Genomic DNA, 18,224 nt, shown 5'->3' with positions numbered 1-18,224 from the left:
ATAAAAGCTGCGTAACCGAAATGTATTTAAAATTCTGTCACAGTGACACCAAAATAAAGCATATGCACGTTGGCTACCTTTACCAACACAAACGCAAAATGCGTATGTTGCAGAGGAAAAACTATAATCGGCTCGTAGGATAAAATATAATGCGTTGCACAAAACAACCCTTTCAAAACTTGGGAAAATCAATAGAAAAATTTAATACAGTGCGAAAAATGATTTGTACTAATATAGTTCGAATTTAAACGGAATTTTCGCGCTATCTTTTACAAAAGTATTTTTTTACGAAGCAAAGTATAAAAATATATTTTCAACATCTACAAATAAATGACTCAAAGCTGTTTGTGTCCAATACAAAAATAGCAAAAGAACCATTATAGTCAACACTTACCATGCAAAAAGACGGTGATTCTATATATTTTGCTTATCACCAAAAAATATTAGTAAATTTGGTACTGACTTACAGATTGTGTCTGCGCCTGTTAACAATAGCAGCTACGTACACCCACACAGCCAAAACTGAAGCAGGGTAGGGATGGATATACACGGCAAGCGAAAACTCTACGTTTGGATCGACAATCTTATGTACTTCTGTGCTACGTACAGCCGATACCACCTGTTCAACTGAGATGTAAGGCATGTCCATCGGAAAACCGGTAAAACGTACATCGCCAAGCTGGTTTAGTAGTTCAGATTCTTGATTACTGTCACCTAGATTCAAAAGCAATGACTTAGGATTTTGAAATATGTTCTGCTTTGTTCTATAGTACGGATAAAATAATAAATAAGTGGAGCTTGTACTTTAACAAGTATATAGCCTTTTTTAGAATTTAATATTTTGGGGCCCGTGGGTGAGCCCCTGGGTCATTCAGGGTCAAACTTCGGGACTATCAAACGTTGGAGAACTGACTAAAATTCAGAAAAGGTTGGGTCAAATAGTGATTTTTGGTTTAGCTAAAACAGCAACAATAAAATCAGTTCATGTGTCGTTACGTTATGCAAGGCACCTCACTCGGACAAAAATATGTTTAAAAAATATTAGGAGGATATTCTGGTTAAAATTTAACAAATATATTTTGATTGGGTTTAGGTGCACATATCTATGCTGCGAAGATCGCATAGTGTTAGCACATTTTGGTAGTAAGTGTGGCATATTACCAGAATTACGTACGTAGGTGACATCAAACCAATTAAATATTTACCTGATAGCCAAGTATACATGTGACAAATGCTATACAACTGTGGTAAGACTAATCATTCAAGCTAAAGTTAAGAAAATTAAAAACACAGTCTATTAAATAGCATTTGGTTGCGTTAAAACATCTGTTGGCGTTACACTACTGACCACTGACTAATCTGTAACAACGCTCAACATTTATTGCATAAAAAGTACATAGGCCGAGCAGATGCATAGATAGCGCAGTCTTTTTTTTTTTTTTTATAAAAAAAGCATCACATGAACCCCAATTTGTGAAGGCTTAAAGTAATGTTTGAATTCTTTTTTGTTTTTCTGCGACACAAAAATCAAACTAAGATACAGTTACAGAAAACTGCCCAATCAAAAGAACACGACCCTATTCTTCCCATTTGAAACATACCATCTGCTGATAAGTCAACCAAACAACAAACCTAAGCAGTCACACAATATTTTTCCACAACAAAAAATTTGCGCAATTTAAACGATAAACTGAGTTTTATTGGGTGGATCCATGTTTAAGGCACTACTAACTAAAATCAACTTTATAAGTGTAAAAAGTATGGTTTAACATCAATAGTTGACGTGGTTTAGTCTTTACAGTCTATTTTACGAATATTTAGCCAACTTCTTACCTGCTGTTCGTCTAGCAGCCGTAGCTTCAAGAACCCGCAGAATCTGACCAAGAATTGCGTTCGATGAACGATTCCAGCGTGTCACGTGACGTGGTCGCCATGACGCAATCCGCTCCTGTTACGTCAGAAGCATGTTAAATCACAAAAAACAAAACAAAAATCGTTTGTTAGAATTCCTACAAAAGTCTAGATGTGTAAAGCTCATGTATTGCTGCAAGGGAATGCTTTGAGGCCGACTAAAATCCGTAAAACGCCTTTAATAGACAGAAAATCTACTAACACAGGAGATTACAGACAGGTTTGCTCATTTCCAAAAGGTGGCGCAACGGAGCATAGGCTTTTACTATGGCAATTGCTCATCAATTATTGCCGTAAGTCAGCAATTTGCTGAATCAGCAATTATTGCCATGGTAAAAGCCTATGCTCCGCTGCGCCACCTTTTGGAAATAAGCAGACCTGTTTGTGAGCTTCTGTGTTAGTAGTTCTACCTTAATAGACCAGACTGTGATTTATAATAATTGTAAGATTTTACTGACCTTCAGGGTTCGCTCTATTTGGTCGGTTAATCCAGAAACAAAAGCTCGATCAGCGGGAGAATAATGCAAAATATCCGGCTGAACTGTCGGCAACGTGCCGGGGTTGGGAAATTTGGAACTGAAGAACGGTTTCCAGTCGGAAGTGTTGAGAAGCTGGAAGTTCAAAAAAATGATGTCATGAGTTCAGAATAATAGAGCAATAAAGTTCCAATTTGACATCGCAAGCAAACAAATGTTTCAGTGTTTCACTTGACTTTTCGAAAAAGTTTAGTTATTTTTTCGTTGGGAGTCAAATTTGTCAAATACCTTTGTCAAAAGCGGCAAAACGTATCCGATTTAACTAAATATTCAACGTTTTACCCCTTTTTGACCGTTTCTGGTAACCAGGCTTTTTTAATTCAGTCACAGATCACCCAACACTTACGTTAAATCGTGTCCTTGAAGGTTTCTCTAGAGTTTGAAGATTAAACCAAATGTTTTGATCGTTAACGAGAGCTCCAATGCTCTGCAAGGGAGAGAAATTGTCTTTGTGATCGTAATATCGACCTGTGCTTGCATTCCAAAACGTACGTTCCTGCAATAACAAAATGCGATGTTGTTCAAATGAGATAATTTGAAATACAGGCATAAATGCAGGGATTGTACGGCTATTGAAGGACACCAGGCAATTTTTGTGCACTGCTGTGCCGCGATAAAGCTTTATTTGCAAGGTTTTAGGTTTTTAAATATTGGTTTTGCTAAGATAAAGACATTTATACTGGGATCAACCCTGAAGCGTCCATGCAGACGAACAATCACGGCTCAATTGGTAGAGCGCGAGTCACGGAAAGACTCCAATCTTGGGTTCGAATCCCACAGCAGGCTAGATTTTTCTAGTCTGTGTCTTGTCGTATGGGAATGCTTCGGAGACCGGCTTGATTCGGTACAACGCCTTTAATGGGCCTGGCGTACTATGATTTAAACACTGGAATTTTTGTCTGCTGACAATTCTTTAATGTTACATCAGGCCAGGTCCCAACGTTCCTATGCCAATTCCTGTCCAACTGCTAATATTTTTTGTGCTTTTTACGCCACCTATCCGAATTTTAACAAACTTTGTCTAATGTGAGCTGTTATGTCTTAGATTTATGAGTAAAACAGTGGTTCCCAATCAGGGAGAAATTTCACCCAAGTAGAGAATTTTGAAACTTTAGGGGAGAAATTTACTTCAATTTGTACATAGACCTTTGAGCTCTGGAAATTACTAGTGAAGTTGATAAAACACCCAGTTTTAAATGAACTTTTTAGGGTTTAGCATCTACTATACAGTATATTAGGGAGGAATAGAAGTGTTTGAATTGATAAGGGAGGAATTGGTCGAAAAAGGTTGGGAAACACTGTATAAAGGTTTGCGGTGCTCAAAAGAAAACAAAGCAAGTAAGCAAAACGGGTTAAGGGAGAACAGCAGCGTCATACCCTTGTAGCTTCGTTCACAGTCAGTACATAAGCCGTGCTTCCTTCAGGTACTGCGTTGCCAAGTAACAAATACGCCTTCTTGCCGAGAGCGAGAAAGAAATTGAGTAGCAGTACAGCGTGTTCCTCTTCGTCTCCTGATAACATGTGAACGAACTACCACAAATACAAGATACCGTGTTAATATCTAAATGTATTTCTATGTACATATACGCGTATATCAAACTCGACCTGAAAAATACACACACATATCGAAAAGTTGTTAAAATGAAATTATAAGTTTAATGGCGAATATAACAAAGGACATAAAAAGCGACATGCTTTATTATTCAAACGTTCAAAGCATGCCGCTTTTTGCGTCCATTTGGGCCGTTATATTCGTCATTAAACTTATGAACAAATTCTTGTATAGTTCTAAATTCTAGGAAAGGTGTCAAAATGTCCTGTTTGTTTCAAAATGCTGTAGGTTCGTCAAAGATCTGTTTTGACATTTTGTTTTAAGTCCTGTTGTAGAATAATCTTCAAAAAAGTTAATGTCATTTATAAACAAGTTACCTTAAAAATGTTAGCATCAAAAACTTGAATTTAATCAATATCTGACTTAACAAAGATATTGTATGTAGCAAATACTAACGGGTGATATCAATAAGGAATTGTTTATCTAACGTATATTTTCCAACATATTGACAAAACAAAATACAATTGACTGGCAGGCATGCATATCTGCATGCTGCTTTTCAAGTCAGGGTGCAAAGTTTTCAAAAAATTTTACTCATAAAAGCCCCAAATGTATGTGCTACATTTGCTTGACAAGATGTGTTCGTGTGTAGTAAAACCAAATGTTTTAAACTAAAATAAAAGTAAATGTCCACACCTGGTCGCAAGTGCTCCATAAATCACATATTCCGGCATATGCCACATTGTCCGACTCAAACGGAATAAGAGAAACGTAACGAGCCACTCTTTCGGCTGTTGAAAGTGACTGGGGGTCTGAACCTTCTGTCAGCTCTGGCGGGGGCTGGATAGGGTGAACGTACCTGGGGTAAAAATAAATTCCATGTCTCTGAAGCCATAAGTGGTTACCAACATACACCATTAGAAAACTTTTTTGAATTTTAAAGTATTTTTGGAATTAGGTCAACATAAACTTCGTAAGTTAGTGATTAAATAACAGGAGCGAAAAATAATTTTCGAATAACGGACTTAATCTATTTAAACAAGGAACTGAAGATGTAAGCTAGGCGAAATACATTCCATGATATTCATCGACTGCTCGAAAAATATTTTCCGTTATTGCTTGCTGCGAACTACTTTTCCAAGCTTTGCAATAGATTTTAAAGAGATGCAAAAATACTACGTTCTGTTCTGAAGTGTTCCAAGTATTTTTTTGTTATTACGTTGCTTTGATATTTATGACACTTGCCTAACTTTACGCTTGAAGTCAAACAATTTTGCACTTAACCTATTGCAGATGTAAGTTTGAGTAAAAATTGAAGTTTCATTATTTTTTTCGTTTTGATTCCGTAGAAGTCGAGTAGTAGCCGAGTACACGGTGGTTACCTGAGTAGTTTATACATACTCGAAACATAGTTGAAAAGAATTAGTCAAAGAGTTAATGCATGGAAATTATATCCATGAGTGTTGTTATGCAAATTTATCTAAAGACTAAATACACGTTTTTTTTTCAGCACAAAATAAGCCTAATAATATATTGTTTCGACATAATTGCGTTACGGTCACTAATACAGCGCAATCGTTCTTGATCGAAAATACATTTTTAGGATAAGCCCTTTAATAACATAGTCCATACATCCATGGGCGCCGGCAGAAAATTTTGCAAGAGGGGGCAAATTTTGGCTGATACTTTACCGCATCAAGAATTTGTTACATATGAAGCCATAAATCGTGTACTTCACAATTGAGTTGACTAAAAGTTAAAGTATTGAACGATGTCAAAAATCCCCACGCTGCCACTTTAATTAGGTTTGCTGCAAAATATGTTAAATTGAGGTACACTGAAAATCCAGGGGGGGGGGGGGGGGGCAAGTGCCCTCTCTTGCCCCTACGTGGCGGCGCCCATGCATACATCTGACATGTGTATCATACGCACCAGGCAACGGTGCTTGTGATTCGACTTTCGACAGGTTAACCGCTGAGTCTGTGTAGCTCAGTTGGTAGAGCGCGAGTCATGGAAAAACTCCAGTGTGGGTACGAATCCCACCGCAGGGTAGCCTAAGCCTTGCCGTGTGGGGATGCTTGGTGACCGACAGATTCGGTATGTGGCCTATTGGACCAGGCGTATACTGTGATTTATATATGAGTGTGTCGTGATCGTGGGTCTGCATAGATAGACGCTTCAGGGCTGATACCAGTAATGAATTTATGTTATCTTAACAAAATCTAACCTTGTAATAAGAACAGCCTCTCCTTTCAGATCCACGACTGTAGCTTTCACATTGCGGTTAGGAAATTTCTTCGTACATTCCTCCATGAATAAGCCGCACATCTTTAAGGTTGTTTCATTCTCTTGGCTTTCAAACTTGGGTCGCGGGGCCTCAGCTGGTTTCAGTATGGGGTCAAGGGTTATGAAAAGACTGAGGAAGGTTCCAGAGGTTTGTTGGGCAAACTGTTGGTCGAGTTGACCACTGGGATCAGCTGCCTACAAATACAAGGTTAGATGAGAAGAAATTAAGTTTAAGAAACGAGGCATATCAACAGGGTTAGGCGGGCCTCAAATTGGGAGCTGCGTTAACGCGATTTTTTTAGCTCCAAATTTGGATTTACCGACTTAAAATTAAGATACAAATGTGGCCAAATACAAGGCCCGATATTAGCCCGTTTTATTTAAATTTGAGACCAAAAAAAATCTCTGTTCAACTTTTAACTGTACACTGACAGCAAAACTTTACTTTTTTATAATTGATCATGTAAAAAAAATCAGTGCTCTAAACAAGGAATTTGTTAACTACGATAACGGGCGGTAATTGCTTTAATTTTATTATATCTTTGTTGGACAGATTTTGACTTGACTTGGGTCATATTTGAGAAAGAAACCTTTTAAATTACGTCTAACAACGACCTTGTACTTAGGTTGAGTTTGCCTTAATGGAAAGGCGCAAATGAAGCAAGTGTTTGTGAAATATGTACGCAAAATGAAATGCTATTGTAATTTGGTATTTGGAATAGCATTTCATTTTGCGTACATATTTCACAAACACTTGCTCCACAATAACAAATTTTACAGAACATTAGGAAGGTCACATTTGAAAAATTTTCCAAATTACAGGGGCCTTTTTGTTGGGTTGGATGGAAGAGTCAAAACAATTTCCTTAGGCTACAAAAAACGTTATTGCAACGTATGTTTTGCTTTGGGTCCAAACTATGACAAAATATAAAAGGCAAATTATGGTGTTTCTATTTCAAAAATTAAACTCTTTATAACCTAACATGTTTACCTGTTGAACATCCTTGCTATAACCTAACAAGACCGGTGGGACTTTAAGTTTAAAAGTTCCTTCCACCTTTCCCTGGTGGTAAACTGTCGAAAAAGGTAATTTCCAAGTTCCAAGCCAGTGATCTTGTATTCTATGTACGATTAAGGTTGGGTCATCGTCTTCATGTTGAGCACTTGCTTCTTCTATAGTTCTAAAAGACAAATGAGGTGTTTTGTAAAAAGCAAAGCTGATACTTCCATGGGCTTTAACACTGAGTGGACATGAAGTTAGCAAGCATCTATAACAGTGGTTCTCAACCCATTTCAGGCCATGGAATGGTTCAATTAAATGAACATTGTGGACCAGTCCATTGTTAAGTAAGGATAAAGAAAACATCCACATCAGGAATATTGGCTCGAAATATACATTCCGTCATTAAAGAATTTTAAATAGGAATATCAAACAACTTACAATAAATGGCCAACAACCTAGCCCTTTAGGCAAGCTTTTTTCGAACTAAATATTCCAACAATTGTATGCAACAATTTCCAGTTTATCACCAAGTATAATTACCGTCCTGTGGACCACCCAAACAGTCATCATGGACCACTAGTTGTCCTTGGACCAGCAGTTAAGAACCACTGATCTACAGCATAGCATTTAAGTTTATCAAACTTTTATGTTTGCTCAACCAGCAAATAGGAAAATTTATGAAATTTGAAATATAAAGTGCATGAAATATAAAGTTTATAAAGTGTGGGGGAAGAGGGGAAACAATTGTTTAAAATCTGACAGCATAATAAAAAAAACACAACTGATTTGGAGTATAACCACACATTCAGCTCGCCTTCTACCGACAAATATTTTATTTACGTTCAACATCACATTATAAGTATAAATCTGTCTAAAAACGTCGGCAAACTTTAGATCCTTGGGTCTTATTAAATGGATCCACCCCAGCACTCACTATCGGGTATACGCAAATTTGATGTCTAGTTGTCGACAAAATTCTTTCATAGCTTGAAATGCCTGGTAATTGTGATGGAATAAATTTCACATAATGTTTTTTTTAACTGCAGCTTGTCTGACTCCAAATAGCCTAAGATTGGCTAACGCTGTAAATAGCCTAAAGCTCTTGCTAGTTTTGCAAAGGCGCATCGCAGACCACAGTTTGGAAGGCGATATAGGGCTTGTAAACTATGTGGCTCTCGCGTGTCATTTTTATTGTTTTTTCGGCCCGCTGTGAAAAAAGTTTAGACACTTCTGGTCAACAGGTTGTAGATGTGATTATTTCGAAATGGTTAAGTAAAATTCAATGAAAAACACTTTTTCACGAAAACAAACAATAAAAAAACGCGCTTAAAGCAACAGAAATTTTCGTTGTTGAATAAAACAGGTCAAACCATCAAATACCTGTCAAAGAGGTGAACAAATATGACATCATCCACTGCTTGTAGACTGCCAGAACTGAAATCATTGTTGGGCGCCGCAAATGGGATTTTCAGTTCCTCGTTCCAACTTGGATTTCGACCCTCAGATACACTAGTGGTTATCACTTGATCTTGGAAAGATATTGCCACGAAGGGATTGACCTCGAAGGTTTTAGCAGTGGGCGCCGAGCCAAGATGGATCATAGATTCAACGCCTAGGTTAAAAATCGCACGAAAAGTTAGAAAATCTTACGCTAAAACAGCACCCGTAGATATAGAAAAAATATTGAAAGTTCCAGCAGGCGATACATTTAAATACTGAGACAACACTGACTATTTAAAAAAAAGTTTTTGTGGTGCCTCCATTTATGCTTAAAGTACGTACATATTCTTTAAATTGTTAATCTAGCTCTGTATACCATAATGAAATAAAAATTGGCGAAAAAACAAAGAAACAAAAACATTCAGTTGGATCAAAAGCGTCAATGGTATGTTTATAGCTGTATCGTTCTGTTACCGGAGTTGGAAGCCCTGATATAAACAATGGGTATCAAAGATAACCGAACCCATTGTTAAAATAAGGTGTACTGCACTTCAAAAAAGAAAATACAAGGAAAGTTGAATACACGCGTATTAACAAACGGTAAAAAAACAATTTTTATGAACCTGTTTCCAGCGGAAGGTACTAAATACCGCATGGTATTGCATGGTGTGTTAAATGTGAGAATACAAGCCTCAACAAGGAGACCCGATTCTATTGGTATTCCAAGTACAAACCCTCACCCAACCCGAATAGCTCTAACCGTCATAAAAGCATATTAAAGTCCTTTACAACTTCCTGCCGTGTGATACCATACGATATCATACGATATTTAGTACCACCGGTTCCAAGTCCTAACCAAACAGTTCGTAATTAAATATCAAAAATGTTCACAAAGCCACAAACCATACAGAGCTTCAAACAACAAAAGAGACCCACCTCCAAACCTACGTCCAGTGTTTGTAGGTTCCTGAGCAGTGGCGTGAGTTGCCACACGAACAGGCAGATTATAACCACGTACAATGTTAACCAATATGTTAACAGAGCCCTGAGTTAGGCTTTGAGCTGTGGCCTTCTTACGGTCCTTCTTGACTGGTTTCAATGGCCGACGGGGCTCAAAGGCTTTTGCTACACTTGCCCCTAACGTGCTGATATCTGGTACCTGCTGTTCATGTACCATGTCCTAAAATCACAAATAGACATATTAAGTGTGATGATATACAAATCCATGTAATGTAGGGGGCTAGTGGGGCAAATGTTTGGGCTACAGGGTTAAACACCACATTAGACACCTATAAATGGCATACTCTACAAGTTGTCCAAATTTTATCCAATTCGGACAGCGTTTAAAAAATTACCCATAAGGGGGCTAGTGGAGTAACTGATGGGGTTCTACTCCTAAACTAAAAAAAACGAGTAAATCAAAGATGAGACCCCAGAGAACAAACGGTACCATGCGGTGTTTGGTAACACCCTAAGTAAAGTCCAATATTAAAATTGAAAAGTCCTGAATGCAATGTATTAAGGGCGATGGCATATAATAATACTGAACATTCTATTAACAAATGTACGGTGCTTCTAACTAGTAAATGGCCAGTAAAACAGTAAAATGACTATTGAATAAAATATATTTAGGAAATTTTAATTCCCAAAATTAAATCACCGAAAGGAGTTTTATGCAACAAAAGTTTGCTGTGCGTTTTAAAACAACAAGTAAAAAGCCTAAGGGCATAAATTTGCAGCCACAAAAGCACAAATTCAGTAAAATCACATTATGAGTCTGTCTACTACAATAATTGCATCATTAAGAAGGCGCAAGGGACATTTAGTGATAATTATTGCATGATGCCTTAAAATTTACTGACGTCGTTTGTATTACTTTAAAATTGTCTACTAGTGCATAACTTTCGACAACTAACTATAGATGTGTATTTTTTACCTGCAGTGTGTAATGATGTCTTGCTGTGTAAAACCGATGTAGCACTGCATCTTTTACGAGCTGTCGGTATCTTAACACTTCCAACCGGTGTGCACTCATTGTAGCTGTGAAAAATGTTTAAGTTGAGTTAGAAATTACTTGAATTAAGGACTCAACAAGCCCAGCCAGTACTCGTAAGCATCGTCAGTTTAGATCAGTGTTTCTCAAACTTTTCAAGCATGCGGCGCAATTGACAAACCAAATTTTTTTTAGTGGCACACTTTGCAGATCAAACATTTGTTAAAACACAGTTAATTTGCAACCTTATTTGGTATGTCAGGTTGCTTTTAAAGACAATGAAGACATAAATATACTTTTATCAAGCCCCAAAACACCAGAAAATGTTTGCACTTTAAAATAGCGAATGTTTTACAAAGCTAGAATAAAAACTACTTTTTCAGTGTTAATGGCTAGATTGTATTTCGTAACTCTGTTCATTTAGCCACCGTTACTGTGTTGGTGTTTTTCAGTTTTCTTAAACTGCGTTTTTATGTTCATTTTTTATGTTTGTTGCATTTCAATTTCTGTTCGTAATTCTATTTGAATAAGAAATGTGTTTGTTCTCACTTTTAATAATTATAATTACAAAAATTAAAATTTTATTTATTGCGATTGGGTTAACACCGTTTAGTATCATCTGTAATCCCAAGCATTGTATCGATAAGCAAGTGTTCCTGTTTATCGCAAGACAAGCCTTGGAAAAACGAAGTTGACTACAATAATAAATGCAAAAGTTATTGAATCTAAACAACCAGATTTGAGCTCAAACTGTAAAACGTAAAAAATGCAATGGTTTAAAGCCTTATATAATCTCTGAATACCCCGGTACCTGTTTCAGGACGTTGGTCTGTTGGCAACTGTAAGGATTTCTTTTCTTTCAGTCGTCGTTCGTACACAGTGAAAGCCGAGTCCATAACTTCGTGTTCTTGTGAAGGAACCAAGGTCATGTTGCGAAACTCTGCTACTTCCTTGTCACGAAGTTCAAGAAGTCGAAGACGGTTCAAGCGCTCGAATTCCTCGTCGGAAAGAAAGTTAAATTCTTCCTGAAAAACAAAATGGTTGGATGTATTGTAGTTGTTTTACTATGATCTGAATTCTAATGAAAATAGAACAAAACTTATTCATTAAAAACAGGTCTGGAACGAAGGTACAGTCATTATAACTGAAATCATAAACGAAAAGCCAACATTTCTCCTAAAGGGAGAGAAGCTTTAATCAGTTACATCAGTTAAGAAAAAACAGCCCAGTGGGAAGAAATATGCGCGAGAAATGTTTATGCGTTGAAGTTAATGTTACTGCACTTTAGTCACTAAAGTTTAGTGTTTGATTAAGTCACCAAACCATATCATACTTTAATAACTTGCCTTAAACTTGTGTGGGTTTTTATCCAAAACTGACCGTTTTTATCCAAACAAGCAGTAACATGCAGTCAGGTATATGCATTACATAATACCTTTAGGACGCGAGGTTAAGACGTGTAAACTTACAGCATTTTGCAAGTATATATAGCAGCTATACAAATATTCTTACTTGTAATTGTTCCAGTCTGAAGTAGTCTGGGGCATAAAGGAAACCTTGACCCTCTTGGTCCCCGCTCATAAACGGGATAAAAGCTGCATTTTCGGGGTCATTGGGGTCCAAACGAGAATCCTGGACCCATTTTGACAAAGATTCCGGGTCTTGGATTCGATCAGCGCCTATAGCGCTGACTGGGTCCACAGTTTTCATGGGGTTAACAACAGAAAGGGGGTCGGCCCCTACCTGGGTCAGACCTTTTGGGGCTAAAACCTTTCCGTTTTCATCCAGGCCCCAGGAAACACTACTTATAAGCTGACCACGAGTGTTACATGAAGTGGGGGCCGTATCAGTAGGGTGAAGTTTGAAAGGGGTGTTACTGCCGACTGCTTCATGGTCAAAAACTTCCACACGTTCACTTGTGAAGTTACATGCAGTGAGTTGTACGTTGCCTGAATGGACGTTTGTGTCCGGCACAGTAAGATATACCTCGCTAAGGAGGGTTTTCATCACAAGACCAGCCTCAAGAAATTGGACCTGAAAGAATAAAATGACAGGATGTAAGGAGTGCAAATTATATTCCAAACCTTTTTATCGTTTACTCCCGACATAATTTTGGAATTTTATACCAAATAGGGTGAGAGTAATGTAACTGCACTTCATTGTTGTTTTATTATGCAAGTGGATAACAAATCAATTGGATAAACAATCGATTTTTCAAAACAAAATCAAATCTTGAAAGGTTCGAGTCATTAAAAGACAAGCTGCAGACAGTACATACTGTTTTGACCTATAAAGTCTCATCAGTGCAGCTGGTGACGTGGTGTAGCCTCACCAGAAACACCCACTAAACATCGATGAGTATTTTTTTCTAATGTGCGGAATTGAGTGTGTGATGCAAAAATCTGTATTCCCTAACACTCTTTATCCATATTGAGGTTTGTCACGATTAAAGTCTGTTGTTTACTATATTCGACTTGTTTAAATCCGAAGTTAATACCGAATTTCAACACGAGTTTGCCATTTAATTTTTTTTGCAGAGGGCCACACATCCTACATCATTATTTAAAGAGGGTCGTAATGCCAAAACTACACTTTTAGGGGGGCACGGTCCGTGAAAGGTTGAGAAGCACTACACTAGGCTATAGTAACAAGCCGCTTTAAACAAGCAAAAATCAAATACAAAAAATATTACCTTCAAACTTTCAGGCCACTGGGTGATACGAATTCTAAATATGGAACCGAAATGCAGTTTAAAATCTGATGTTAGATTCTTTGCTTCGGTTTGAAAGACTTCCTTGCCGTTGAGAAGCAGTTTTAGGACAATGGATGTTTTCTGCATGGCTTTCCTTCGCATGGATTCAGTCGCGGGAACAGTAGCGTTTGTAGAAACAGAAGCGGTGTGGGCGAGCTCAAGTGATAATTTCGGTTCGCCTAAAAACACACAAAGAATGAAGGGATGTTTTAATAGCATTTCGTTATTTCTTATTAAGAAAGTTGTAAGGTTGCGCGTTATTACATGGAGTACGAGATCAAACCGGTTTGGCTTTAAAACAGTGGTTCCCAACCTTTCTACACCGTGGGACCGGTAATAATGTAAAAAAATCTACGGACTGGCAACAAAAGATCATAGTAAATGCAACAGATATTTGTAAGCTTTTTGTTCACCAAAGTTGTCATTGCGCAACATAATGCAAGATTTGGTCATAGCCTATGCATTTAGGACGAAAAAATACAAAAACGGCAATCAACTCAACTCAAACAACAAAACGTCAATCCATTTACATACAAAATCAATGTTAGTGGGATGTTTGCTGTTGTTTCGCTGCCAGTATAAATCTCATCTCAAAAACGAAGAATAACCTTGTTTTACAAAAAAATGTTGAATGCTAGACACAGTTTATGACAAAACAATCATAAATGTCACAAAAGCTTTGTTAAACAATTTACCTCAGTTTTACAGCCAAGCGTAAAATGAGTTTCGCAGGTACCAACAACTTTGCAATAGGCCTTATTATTCCATTTTAAAAAGTAGGTTGGCTTAAAGTAAGATAATTTGTGAAACGGCAAAATATTTACGCGGACCGGCGGTTGGGAACCACTGCTTTAAAACATAGGACAAAAATCGTAAATCAAAAGTAAGAGTGTCCCATTTGGCTGAGTACCGTCTTATGCTATTACAACAATTATAACGTCGCATATATAAGATGTAACAATATGGTGTTTTTTTGTGGTTTATGATAAATAATTGAATGTTCTCGATTTTGACCTTTAGAAAAGAAGATTTTCTACTACGGCACTCGTCATTTTTAAGCAAAAATTTTGATGCTTTAAAGTCGTAAAAGTAAGTTAAAACAGTTTAACAAATGTCAAACAATATTAAAGCTATATTGCAAAGCAGCTATTCCATGAATATTGGGACTTGTATATCTTGTAAAAAACCTTGCCAATGAATATTTTTTTCCATCTGTAAAGAAATGTCGTAAGGTAAGTTTGCATATATTTACACCCACGGCATAATTCGGCTTGAAACCCCAAGAAAAACAATATAAAAATCATTTCAAAGCTAACCTGGGTTACGTCTGTGTTCCAGTAGAGTGTTCTTAATTTCGACTCTCACTCTCTCAACATCAAAAGTCTCGGGTTTCTCTGGTTTTTGTGGTTTGTCCACATTTTCGGCAATAGTGATTTCTTCATCAGTCTGTGTGAAAAAACATGAGGTGTGATATAATGACTCAGGAGTAACAAATATGATGTAAACATTTTTAGGACTGGCAACAGAACATACATTAACCAATTTAATTAAATTTTTCAAGGGCCAAACAAACACCATGGATTGTATTTATGTCATGTTTACAAACTGACAATATAGTAATTATTAAACCCCGTATTTAAGTGTGTGAAAAATATGCAAGAAACAGCTTAAAGTGAGAATATTGAAAATTAGGTGGATCTAAGCAATTTCCAGTTTATTCGTGACGTTTTTTTGCAACTTTTTTAGTCGAAGGTATAAGAAACTATCGTTGTCTTGATAAATTTATAAATTTAGGCGTAACTAAAAAGGTTGCTTTTCTAATAATTGTCAAATTGTATACCCTATTTACGATATATATCCTATTTAATGATTTACTATACATACCCATTGACCTACTAACATGATTGTTTTTGGAAGCAAGCACAAAAGGGGCCCAACACAATGTTTATGCGAATTAGCAACATTACCAATTTTCAGATTTAATAAAGGCAGGGAAAGGGATCCAAAGCAAGCTTATGCAAAATAGGGGAATGGTCAATGTTGTAACAAACCTTTTTTCGCGAGTAATTTTTACGTATTACTTTTTAGTGTTTGTGTTTCAATCATAAACAATCTTTAACTAACTATAAATCCCCATGCAAAGTATTTGTAAATGACAGGTATAGAAGTGATTTCTCAAACTTGCGTCAAACCTTACCTCAGTATTTGTTGAATCGAGAAGATTTTCTTTTGAGCCGCGTTGCAACTTCTTGCGTTGCTGCTTGATTTTAGCTCGGTTTTTCTTCCAATCCTAAAATAAAATGTAAATCTTAAATCATAGCAACGATTTGATCACAATTAGTTACAGTAGTTGTATTTTGGATCCGTTTGCTATTATTTGTTTCGGGTATTCTGCTACGAACAGAGGACACAAAACCGTATTAAAAATGATGTTTCGGGGTTAAGGGGTGAAATCCAACTAAAAGTTACAAACACATTTAAAATACTTTACAATGCAGCAACCAACAAAGTATGAAACTCCTGGATCATATATTTTAGTAAGTTCAGCCGATTTTAATATTTTTCGTTTTGGGGGCCTGAGGGTGAACCGCTGGGTCATCCGGGGTCACACTTTGGATAACCAACTAACAGTATACCTTAACCCAGTGTTTCCCAGCCTATGGGTCGCGACCCAAAGTTGGGTCGCCTGTAAATTCTGTTGGGTCGCCAGTTTTTGTGACAATAAGAGCATCTACGTTTCGTAGCATTATTTTGTTATTTCCCAAGGCTATGAATTGTTTCCCAATAACAATTTCATGACTATTTGGCGTGATATTGAATTATTCTGTTTGTGTGCGATCACTGCAGAACGTTGTTGAACCAGCTCTAAAGTTGGCGGAAAAACGAATAATTTTTGTTGGCTATTTTTTATTTTTTAAACTGGCGTAGTAATTTTCGAAAAGCTTTCCTGATTTACAAACAAAAATACAACCCAAATAGTAAGTCCATGGGTCGCGAGAAGCCACAAAACGAAATTTTGGTAAATATTTGGGTCGCGACAAAAAAAGGTTGGGAACCAGTGCCTTAACCCAATGCCTTGTCGAATAGCGCTGTTAAAAAGAGTGATAAAAAATATGGAATAATGATGGACAACGTAAAAGTGCTGAATAAGACAACAAAATACTAAAGTTGAATTACAAATCGCTGAGTAAAAGATGAGGTACAAAGTATAGTGCATTAAAAATATATGGAAGGGATTGTAAGCCCAGAATTTAATTGAATCCCGCCCTCATGATTTGAACATACACGAACCTGTAATTGGGATTGGTATTTCCTGAGAGATTCCTGATAAGGTTTTATCACAGAAATTTCATATTCATCTCTTTTCTCTTCTACTTGATTTTCCACCTCATCCTCCCATCTCTGCATGTCTTGCTGCTGGTTCACCTAAAATCAGCAAAAAGAAAGATGAGTGGAATTATCACGAAAAAAATGAGACCAGACTTGCAGCAAGATTTTGGAAAAAGGTCAAATCGACCACAATTTAACTGGAGTAAGATGTCTCTGGTTCTCAGCTCGTTTTAGACCATGGACCACCAGTTCAGTTAAATGAATATTGTGGACCAGTTTATTGTTAACTAAGAATAAAGAAAGCATTCACAACACATATATTAGCTTTAAATATGTTCCTTCAACACAGAATTTCGAGGAGTGATATCAAACAACTGACAGTTAATAATAAATGGCCAATAAACTTGGATAAGTTTTTTTTCGTACTGAATATTTAATAAATTACATGCAACTACTTGCAGTTTATTACCAAATATAATTAAAGTCCTGCTGACCACTAAGCTTAGAAACTTTGTCTTACATGATTCATTGTAATAACGTTATAAATTAAGTGATGTAAGGGGGGAATTTAGCCCCAGAACAAACTATTTTTTAATGTATGAAAAGTAAACTAACTCTGGTCTCATCCGACTTTCAATTGTTACAAACGCACAACGGATTACAAAGTTGGCGAAGCGGTAAAATATTTTTTTAGAAACGGTATGTAGGTGGGCCTTAATGCCTTCATGCACTTAACATATTAATTAATATGAACATAAATTCATAACTGGGATCAGCACTGAAGCATTCACGCAGACCAGCGATCACCGCACACTCATATATAAATCACAGTACGCCAACAGGTCCATTGAAGCTGACATGTGCAGCATACGAGGCACCCAACGGTCTGCGTAGCTCAGTCCCGAAAAGACTCCTTTCGTGGGTTCGAATCCCACCGCAAGCTGGATTTTCCTAACCCACGCCTTGCCATTTGGTGGTGAATGCTTGGTGACCGGCTGATTGGGTAAAACGACTTTAATGGCATTTATTTTTATTATAGTTTCCCACGCTCTTGGGCGCATTGGGCAGCAAGATTGTTCCACTTTTTTCTGTCTTTTGCAATTTCCTCTATCTCCTTTATGTTTAACCCTCTCATTTCTAGATCTTTGCGGAAAGTCTCCCTCCAGGTAAGCTTTGGTCTACCTCTTTTTCTTTTCCCTTGCGGTGTCCAGCTCATAGCGATTTTTGGAGCCCGTTCGTCTGACATGCGTAACACATGCCCTGCAAGTCTAAATCTCCGCATCGACATGATGGTGCATAAAGGCTTGGTACCACTAATTTGGTACACCTCATCATTTGTAATGTGGTCCTTGTATGTGATATTTAGGATCCTTCGAAGACAATGCTGATGGAAAGCGTTTATGTGCTTTTTCAGCTTGACT

General features: G+C 37.1%; 1 protein-coding gene across 1 annotated transcript in view; it reads right to left on the bottom strand.

Annotated features, from left to right (window-relative positions):
- Positions 1-5: 5 nt before the first annotated feature.
- The window catches only part of LOC145232119 (coiled-coil and C2 domain-containing protein 2A-like), a 28,544-nt gene continuing 10,325 nt past the window's right edge, over positions 6-18,224 (bottom strand). The window contains exons 10-26 of the mRNA XM_080096632.1: positions 16,765-16,899; positions 15,671-15,763; positions 14,790-14,919; positions 13,414-13,652; positions 12,234-12,755; positions 11,533-11,746; positions 10,665-10,768; positions 9,665-9,908; positions 8,669-8,900; positions 7,277-7,466; positions 6,227-6,480; positions 4,696-4,858; positions 3,825-3,977; positions 2,794-2,943; positions 2,370-2,522; positions 1,834-1,948; positions 6-714 (exon numbers count right to left, since the gene is read on the bottom strand). Coding sequence (XP_079952758.1) covers positions 464-714; positions 1,834-1,948; positions 2,370-2,522; positions 2,794-2,943; positions 3,825-3,977; positions 4,696-4,858; positions 6,227-6,480; positions 7,277-7,466; positions 8,669-8,900; positions 9,665-9,908; positions 10,665-10,768; positions 11,533-11,746; positions 12,234-12,755; positions 13,414-13,652; positions 14,790-14,919; positions 15,671-15,763; positions 16,765-16,899 — 3,342 coding nt within the window. The 3' untranslated portion in view covers positions 6-463. The remainder of the gene's footprint in view (positions 715-1,833; positions 1,949-2,369; positions 2,523-2,793; positions 2,944-3,824; positions 3,978-4,695; positions 4,859-6,226; positions 6,481-7,276; positions 7,467-8,668; positions 8,901-9,664; positions 9,909-10,664; positions 10,769-11,532; positions 11,747-12,233; positions 12,756-13,413; positions 13,653-14,789; positions 14,920-15,670; positions 15,764-16,764; positions 16,900-18,224) is intronic.

The sequence above is a fragment of the Phallusia mammillata genome, chromosome 6 (assembly GCF_965637545.1).
Source record: "Phallusia mammillata chromosome 6, kaPhaMamm4.hap1.1, whole genome shotgun sequence".
NCBI lineage: Eukaryota > Metazoa > Chordata > Ascidiacea > Phlebobranchia > Ascidiidae > Phallusia > Phallusia mammillata.
This window is presented reverse-complemented; position numbering and strand designations above follow the sequence as displayed.